This window comes from Carcharodon carcharias, chromosome 31 (genome assembly GCF_017639515.1).
Source record: "Carcharodon carcharias isolate sCarCar2 chromosome 31, sCarCar2.pri, whole genome shotgun sequence".
Classification (NCBI taxonomy): Eukaryota; Metazoa; Chordata; class Chondrichthyes; order Lamniformes; family Lamnidae; genus Carcharodon; species Carcharodon carcharias.
This window is the reverse complement of record NC_054497.1, coordinates 15,384,711-15,393,317: the sequence shown is the minus strand read 5'-3', so window position 1 is coordinate 15,393,317 and position 8,607 is coordinate 15,384,711. Positions and strand designations below refer to the sequence as shown.

Here is an 8,607-nt window from a genome sequence, read left to right as displayed (position 1 = left end):
TAGAGTTGTGATGCGGACAGGTTTTATTTACAATGTATATACTCGCTGTCTATCTGCTGATATACTTCAGCCTGCTTTGATTAGATATTTAGCAAGAAGGATATTGTTACTGGGAGGGAGGGAGCCCAAGATGTCTGTGTTCACCGATATCTGGGGGTGTGACGCTAGATTTATTAACAGGCTGGGGACAGTTACTACTCTTTGGTGTGGGGGCCCTAAACTCAACCCCACCTCCCCCTTAAAACATTACCTCATCTCTGAGTGTCTGTTCCTGATATTTCTCTGTATTGGTTATATTGAAGAGAGACATCTTTCCAATGGATTTTGCTGCCTTACAGCAAGGTGACCACTGAAAATAGACAGGAGCTGCACCAGGCCAGGAGAGAAGGGATAGGATTACAGTTCAGCCTCATTACCCACTTTACATAAACACTTCACCCATCAGTATTCCCCTCACCTTACAGGTTGAATGTTTCTAATGGCCCCTCCCTTTCTCATTCTGTCGCTCCCTCACTCTGACACAGTTTGACTAATGAATCATTTCTGCCAGTGGGTTTTTATGACAGATTTTTTTAAACTCAATTTGTATTCACAATTTGCTGGATGGGATTTGACTAACATTGTCTAGATTATTAGTCCAGTCACATAACCACCTCACCGCTATACTCCTTAATTTAAGGCCTGATTAACAGTCCAAATCAATGACTAGCCTTGAGAAGGAATTACCCAAATCTGTAGCCCAATGAGGAGGATTAGCCTTTGCCCCCTCCCCCAGCACACTCACCACAGAATCTCTAGAATAAACAGCTTTCTCCTTGTGGTCCAAGAACACACTCACTCTCAGGGAGAGCTGAACTCCATCTCTAACACACTCACTCTCAGAAAGAGCTGAACTCCATCTCTAACACACTCACTCTCAGAAAGAGCTGAACTCCATCTCTAACACACTCACTCTCAGAAAGAGCTGAACTCCATCTCTAACACACTCACTCTCAGGGAAAGCTGAACTCCATCTCTAACACACTCACTCTCAGGGAAAGCTGAACTCCATCTCTAACACACTCACTCTCAGGGAGAGCTGAACTCCATCTCTAACACACCCACTCTTAGGGAGAGCTGAACTCCATCTCTAACAGACTCACTCTCAGTGAGCACTAATCTCCGTCTCTAACACACTCACTCTCAGTGACTGCCAGTCTCCATCTCTAACACACTCACTCTCAGTGAGTGCCAATCTCCATCCCTAATGCACTCACTCAGTGAGGGCTGAACTCCATCTCTAACACACTCACTCTCAGTGAGCACTAATCTCCGTTTCTAACACACTCACTCTCAGTGAGTGCCCGTCTCCATCTCTAACACACTCACTCTCAGTGAGTGCCCGTCTCCATCTCTAACACACTCACTCTCAGTGAGTGCCCGTCTCCATCTCTAACACACTCACTCTCAGTGAGTGCCCGTCTCCATCTCTAACACACTCACTCTCAGTGAGAGCTGAACTCTATCTCGACAGCTTCCACCCTGACCTCCTCCTGTGCTATGTTGCCATTTGGGACCTGTAGTCATGTCTTAAATCTGCAAGGTGTGGGTGGGGTTTTGGGGTGGATTGTGGGGTGAGAGGGTTTGGGGATCGTTGGGGTTCGATAGAGGCGGGGGAGTGGGGTGATGGGGTTTAGGGGTGTTGGGGATGGGGGTTGGGGTGGAAGTGAGGTTAGGTTTGAGGGGTGTAGGTGGTTGGTGTTTTGGGGGTGGGTGTGTGGGATGAAGGATTGGGGGGTGGGGGGGTGGTGGGTGGGTGTCAGCTCCCATGTCAATCTGGTAAATTCGGGTTGGTGAGTGATGGAGATGAATTTAGCCTCAGTGTCGGGTTGGAGGTCTCTTTAAGATCAGACATGAAGCCACTTGTCTCCTGGTGTAAGGCCAAATGAGAGTGTAACCCAGTGCCAGTCAGCGTGTGCAGGGTAAGGAGGTTCAGGCAGGGCAAACAGATTCTCATGAATCCAGTCAGGTTTGGAGCCCGGAGGAGATGATTTAAGCTGGGCCTCTTGCGTTCAGTTGCTGTGGGCTTTCCTGAAACTTATCCCAGGTAACATTATCCTGCTAATTGCAGATTTTATTTTAACTGTGTGTTTTGGCTATCGTTTCCATGGCAGCACTGCCTAGTATCTGTAATGATGGTTCCTGTAGCGACTGGCTCGGTGTCTCCTGGGCCTCGATCTCCCATAGCCAATCGGGCGCTGTCTCTTGTTGCCAAAATATTTCCCATAGGCCCGTTTGAGCCCCACCTGCCTTGCCAGACGCTCACATGGTCGGTACTCTTCACACTTCTCCCTCGTCCTCTCACGTGGAGACTTGTATCGGTCCCTGCTGCCAGAATATATCAGAAATAATCAGCTCTTTTCATTAAAAAAATAATATTTTGCAGAGAATTACAGCGTTGACTGCACAGACACCGGCCACTTTTCCCAAATGGTCCACTCCTGTGTTTATGCTCCACATGAACAGCCTCCTCTCTACTTCATCTCGCCTGTCAACATATTTTTCTAACCCTTTCTCCCTCATGTACTTATATAACCTCCCCTGGAGAACATAAGAACGTGTCAGTCTCCCAGTATCTCTTCCCCAGTGTCAGTTCCCCCAGTGTCACTCCCTCAGTGTCACTCCGCCAGTGTCAGTTCCTCCAGTGTCAGTCCCCCAGTATCACTCCCCCACTGTCACTCCCCCAGTGTCAGTTCCCCAGTGTCACTCCCCCTGTGTCAGTTCCCCCAGTGTCAGTCCCCCAATGTCACTCCGCCAGTGTCAGTTCCCCCAGTGTCAGTTCCCCCAGTGTCAGTCCCCCAGTGTCACTCCCCCAGTGTCAGTCCCCCAGTGTCACTCCCCCAGTGTCAGTCCTTCAGTGTCCCTTCCCCAGTGTCAGTTTCCCCAGTGTCAGTCCCCCAGTATCAGTCCCTCAGTGTCACTTCCCCAGTATCAGTTTCCCCAGTGTCAGTCCCCCAGTGTCATTCCCCAGTGTCAGTCCCACAGTGTCATTCCCCAGTGTCAGTCCCCCAGTGTCACTCCCCCAGTGTCAGTCCCTCAGTGTCACTCCCTCAGTGTCACTCCCCCAATGTCACTCCCCCAATGTCAGTCCTTCAGTGTCACTCCCCCAGTGTCAATTCCCCAGTGTCAGTTCCCACAGTGTCAGTCCCCCAGTGTCAGTTCCCCCAGTGTCAGTCCCCCAGTGTCACTCCCCCAGTGTCAGTTCCCCCAGTATCAGTCGGCCCCTCAAGCATGCTCCACCATTCAACAAAATCATAGCTGATCCCCTACCTCACATCCACTTTCCTGTCGATTGCCATATGCTTTAATTCTTTTAAATGTATTAAATTCACTTCAAACTCTCCCTGTGTAGCAAGTCCCACATTCTCATCACCCTCTGGGTAAAGAAGTTTTTTCTGAATTCCCTAGTGGATTTATTAGTGACTGTTTTATATTTATGGCCCCTAGCTTTGGATTCTCCTGCAAGTATAAACATTACATTTACCCTAGTGAGGTAGGTAGATAACTAGGTATGTTCCAGGAGGGACTGTAGGCATCTCTCTCTCTCTCTCTATTAGAGAGAGAGAGTTGGTTATCTAGCTTGAGGGCCACCTCTCCACATCCAGACTGGGGCAGGGCAAGGAGACGGGTCCCCAGTCTAGCTCAGCCGGAACAGGAATTGAATCCACACTGTTGGTGTCATTCTTAAACGCACACTAACCATCTGGTCAACTGAATTAACCAGCCCCCCCTTAACCTGCTGAACGCTTTAATCATTTATCAAATATCCAGTTTATCAGATCACCTCTCAGCCCCCTTTCTTTCTTGTTTCTAACCTTGTTCTGGTCCCAAGGTAGGAAAGTTAGAAAGTAACATTTGAGAAGCAGTTTGGCCTTAGATCATGACAAAATTCTAAAAATTTTACAAACCTGTCCCAATGATTGAGAGGTCTTGGATGTCTCATAAAGGCATTTGCATCTCTCCTTCCGAGGAACAGAACTAAGGAAATGGAAACGAGTGAAGATAATCCATCAGAATTTTTACAATTCAGTGTCACTCCCCCAGTGTCAGTCATCCAGTGTCAGTCTCCCAGTGTCAGTCTTCCAATGTCAATCTCCCAATGTCAATCCCCCAGTGTCACTGTTCCAGTGTGACTCCCCCAGTGTGACTCCCGTATTGTCAGTCACCAAGTGTCACTCCCCTAGTGTCAGTCTCCCAGTGTCACTCCCCCAGTGTCAGTCTTCCAGTGTCAATCTCCCAATGTCAGTCCCCCCAGTGTCAATCTCCCGATGTCAATTCCCCAGTGTCACTGTTCCAGTGTCTCTCCCCTAGTGTCACTCCCCGTGTCACTGTCCCAGTATGACTGTCCCAGCGTCACTCCTACAGTCAGTCCTGCAGCGTCAGTCCCCCATTATCTCTCCCCCAGTGTCAGTTCCCCGGTGTCAGTCTCCCAGAGTCACTCCCCCAGTGTCACCCCTCAGTGTCACCCCTCATGTCATTCCCCCAGTGTGACTGTCCCAGTGTCAGTCTCCCAGTGTCACTCCTACAGTGTCAGTCCCCCAATGACAGTGCCAGTGTCAGCCACTGTCAATGTTCCAGTGCCACTGTCAGAGTGTGAGCCCCACTGTCATTAATGGACTACATTAAATATTTGTGCAACATTAACCATCATGTCACAAAGAAGCTCTTTAGAATGTCCCACCTACCGTCATCTATTTCATTGGACTCTGAGGAATCTGCAATGAGAAAAAAGCCATAGTTAGCAAAATCAACAAAGCTTAACTAGTAAAACCAGCAAACTGTAACTGGTAAAACTGAAAATCCTTAACCAGTCAAAATGAAATATCTTAACTATTAAAACTGCTATAAACACTGGGATTGAGATAAGCAGTGTGTGTGTTCATGCTGGGATTGAGATAAGAAGTGTGTGGTATGGGCTGGCATTTTGTTCAGAGATACTGCCAGGAATGTGCATTCAGACATTTCACCCTCTCCTGGCTGCCACATTCCTTTTAATCAAATGACAAATCCATACACTGGAGTTCTCTAATTGCTGGAGTGTGTTGCGAGTGTAAATACTAGAAGTTTTATTCTACATTGAATCAGGCTGGACTCAAGAGAGCTGGACAGAAACTGTGGGTTAAAATATCTCAGAGAGGAAGCTTGCCATGCTCATGTTTAGTCTCGTCCATTACTAACATCAACAAGGTCATATCTTACACTTGCCTGGGTCACGTTATAAACATATAACATTATAACCATAACCCATAATTATAACTTCTCATTACCCTAACCCATTGAGATTGTATCTCTCTGTGTCACACTCTCCTGCCCTCCTCCTGAAATCACTCACTAACGATCGTGATTTGCATCATCTGACTCCAATTAACTTACTAACCCTCCTAAACAAATACTCCGATTGGTCTGATTCAGTGCTTTGAGCAGCGGTTTTCCAAACTTCCCACACCATTCAAACAATTAGACAAAGCAGCAAGTGAATGATACTGCTGGAGAATGAAATCAGCAAAAGTAATATGAGATAAATCATTTTCACGCAGCAAGTGGTAAGGTTCGGAATGTACTGCCTGAGAGTGTGGTGGAGACAGGTTCAATTGAAGGACTTAAAAGGGAATGAGGCGGTTATCTGGAAAGGAAGAGTATGCAGGGTTATGGGGAGAAAGCGGGAGAATGACACCAAGTGAATTTCTCCTTTGAAGAGCTGCTGCAGACACGATGGGCTGAATGGCCTCCTTCTGTGCTGTAACAATTCTGTGATTTGCCTGAACTTTGAGGGTCATGTAGCACTTTGGGGGGTGAGAGAGGGAGGTGTCTGTATGCGATCCACAGGCCTTGCCATTCTTCCCTTTGGATCTGTCTCTAATTACAGAGGGGAGGATTCCCCTGTTCTCTGTGTAAGCCTCGTTAATTACACACAGTACAGAGGACATTGTCTCCCAGCAGGTAGGTATTCTTGGCCAGGCAATATCAATCAGCTGATAGGGGATTAATTGAATTTAGGAATCTCCGGGTGGAGTTAAATTCTGGAATTCTCCCCATGTCCGTCCCATTGAATTCAGCCTCATAACTCGGAGAATCCGCTGAATGAGCGGGCCATTGCTGAATAAATGAGGGACTGTATTTACAGGCACTCCTCAGCGTTCATGGACTTGAAGCAGACCCCTCACTGTTCATGAAGATCTCGCAAAGCCTTTCTGCCATTTCCAGATGTCTCGGCTCACTTTGACGGCGTGGTAGCATCTCCATCCGCCCACAACTCTCTGTGCAGTTTCCCCAGTGCCCTGAGTGTGTGATATTCTGGAACTGGTTCCTGGCCAAACCACCACCTCCACAACATGGGACACTCTCCACTGTAATTTATACAATCTGTTGCTTGTAAATTTGGAAATTACTGCGACATGTAAGTAACTAACCAAGAAAGTAGCAGCTCTAACTAATTAAACTAATGCTGCTCCTCCTTAATTTTCAGATTGCTACAGCTCACACCTGCAAAAGTAGCAGACAGCAAATAATCAGCGTTTGTCTGTAATCTGACAGCGGGGTAGGGAGGAAGTGGAGGGTTGAGGAGAGGGAGCTGACTTGCCCTTTGTCCCTGGCGAAGGATGGTCTGTTTTAGTGATAATCTTTCAGAGATAAATATTGAGCAGGACACTGGCTCTCAGTCACAGTGACTATGGAAACGATTACATCCACCGGAGATGCAAGAGGAGCCTAGGCTTTGCATCGCATCCAAAAGATGGCAACGCTTACAATGCAGCATTCCCTCAGTACTGACCCTCTGAAAGTGCAGCACTGCCTCATTACTGACCCTCTGTAAGTACAGCTTTCCCTCAGTACTGTCCATCTGACAGTGCAGCACTCCCTCAGTACTGACCCTCTGAAAGTACAGCACTCCCTCGGTACTGACCCTCTGACAGTGCAGCACTCCCTCAGTACTGACCCTCTGACAGTGCAGCACTCCCTCAGTACTGACCCTTTGTAAGTACAGCCTTCCCTCAGTACTGACCCTCTGACAGTGTAGCATTCCCTCAGTACTGACCCTCTGACAGTGCAGCACTCCCTCAGTACTGCCCCACCGACAGTGCAGCAATCCCTCAGTACTGACACTGCAGCACTCCCTCAGCACTGACCCTCCGACAGTGCAGCACTCCCTCAGTACTAACCCTCCAGCAGTGCAGCACCCCCTCAATACTGACCCTCTGACAGTGCAGCGCTCCCTCAGAATTGACCCTCTGACATTGCAGCGCTCCCTCAGAATTGACCCTCTGACAGTGCAGCGCTCCCTCAATACTGACCCTCTGATAACGTGGCGCTCCCTCAGTACTGACCCTCCGACAGTGCAGCACTCCCTCAGTACTGACCCTCTGACAGTGCAGCGCTCCCTCAGTACTGACACTCCGACAGTGCAGCACTCCCTCAATACTGACCCTCTGATAGCGTGGCGCTCCCTCAGTACTGACCCTCCGACAGTGCAGCACTCCCTCAGTACTGACCCTCTGACAGTGCAGCACTCCCTCAATACTGACCCTCTGATAGCGTGGCGCTCCCTCAGTACTGACCCTCCGACAGTGCAGCACTCCCTCAGTACTGACCCTCTGACAGTGCAGCACGGCCCCAGGACTGCACCCCACCCCTGACTGCGCAGCACTCCCTCAGTACTGGGTTGAAGTGTCAGCCTGGATGATGCTGACATCCAGGGACGTGTTTAAATCCCTGGAATGCGAGTGAGCACACAGCCTTCTCACTCAGAGGTGAGTGTTACCCAGTCAGCGTTCATGCAGCCCATGTAAACTCAGCATTTAAACCCTAATTTTGTGCGTTAACTAAGAATTTGCGTTAAAAAATTCCGATTAATATCTTCCCCTCGACATCTAGTTTTCAATCCAGAGAGTTTGCTGAATGAAATCTCCTTAATTTTTTTTATGGGGGTGAGGGGGTGGTTGCGGATTTGAAGAAAGTTACTAAACTGTTGTCGAGCTCTTCCTACCTGCTGTGCAGACAGCTGCCAGTGCACAGACGCTGAGTAGAATCAGAGTCCTCATCTTGCTTCAGAACTGGTCTCCGTTCCTCCACCAAGATCAGCGAGTGTGTGTGTGTGTGTGTGTCTAAGGAAAGCTGGCTTTGGGAGACAATTATAAGAGGCGGTTTATTTACACAGTGAAATGAGTTCTGACGAAGTGATGATGATGGGTGTGGGTAGTTTGGCAAAAGGTCACAGAGGACAGAGGAACTATTATGAAATCGGCAGCTCCTGCCAAACTGGCCTCTCTTTGAAATTCCTTTTTTTCAGGGAAGCATTTTTTCAGCTAACGTGAAGTCCTGAATTGACAGAATAGCGAGGGGTGTGGGTTTAAGTGGGTGAAATATTTGGATTGGGCACAAGGAAAGGAGGGAGGGGAGGATGTTAATTCCTTCAAACATTTGTGATTCCTGCACTGAAATGAAGAATGTCACACTCACAGCTGATGGATATCACCAAATTCAGTGGGCGAGAGGGGTTGGTGCGGCCAGGGGTGGTGGAAGTGGGGGGTGGTGGAGGGGGAGGTGAGGCCAGCTGGGGAATTGGGGAAA

At 48.5% G+C, this 8,607-nt stretch overlaps 1 protein-coding gene across 2 annotated transcripts; it reads right to left on the bottom strand.

The window, feature by feature from the left end:
* Nucleotides 1-1,740: 1,740 nt before the first annotated feature.
* On the bottom strand, nucleotides 1,741-8,179 carry LOC121271743 (matrix Gla protein). 2 transcript variants are annotated; one of them, XM_041177956.1, is made up of 4 exons: nucleotides 8,024-8,179; nucleotides 4,725-4,754; nucleotides 3,948-4,017; nucleotides 1,741-2,364 (listed from the first exon to the last, which is right to left on the bottom strand). In XM_041177956.1, exons 1-4 carry the CDS (start codon nucleotides 8,076-8,078, stop codon nucleotides 2,160-2,162), a joined length of 360 nt encoding a protein of 119 aa, XP_041033890.1. In that variant the 5' UTR covers nucleotides 8,079-8,179; the 3' UTR covers nucleotides 1,741-2,159. The 2 variants fall into 2 exon arrangements, with proteins under 2 accessions (XP_041033890.1, XP_041033889.1); XM_041177955.1 differs by having other exon boundaries at nucleotides 1,745-2,367; nucleotides 8,024-8,174.
* Nucleotides 8,180-8,607: the final 428 nt, after the last annotated feature.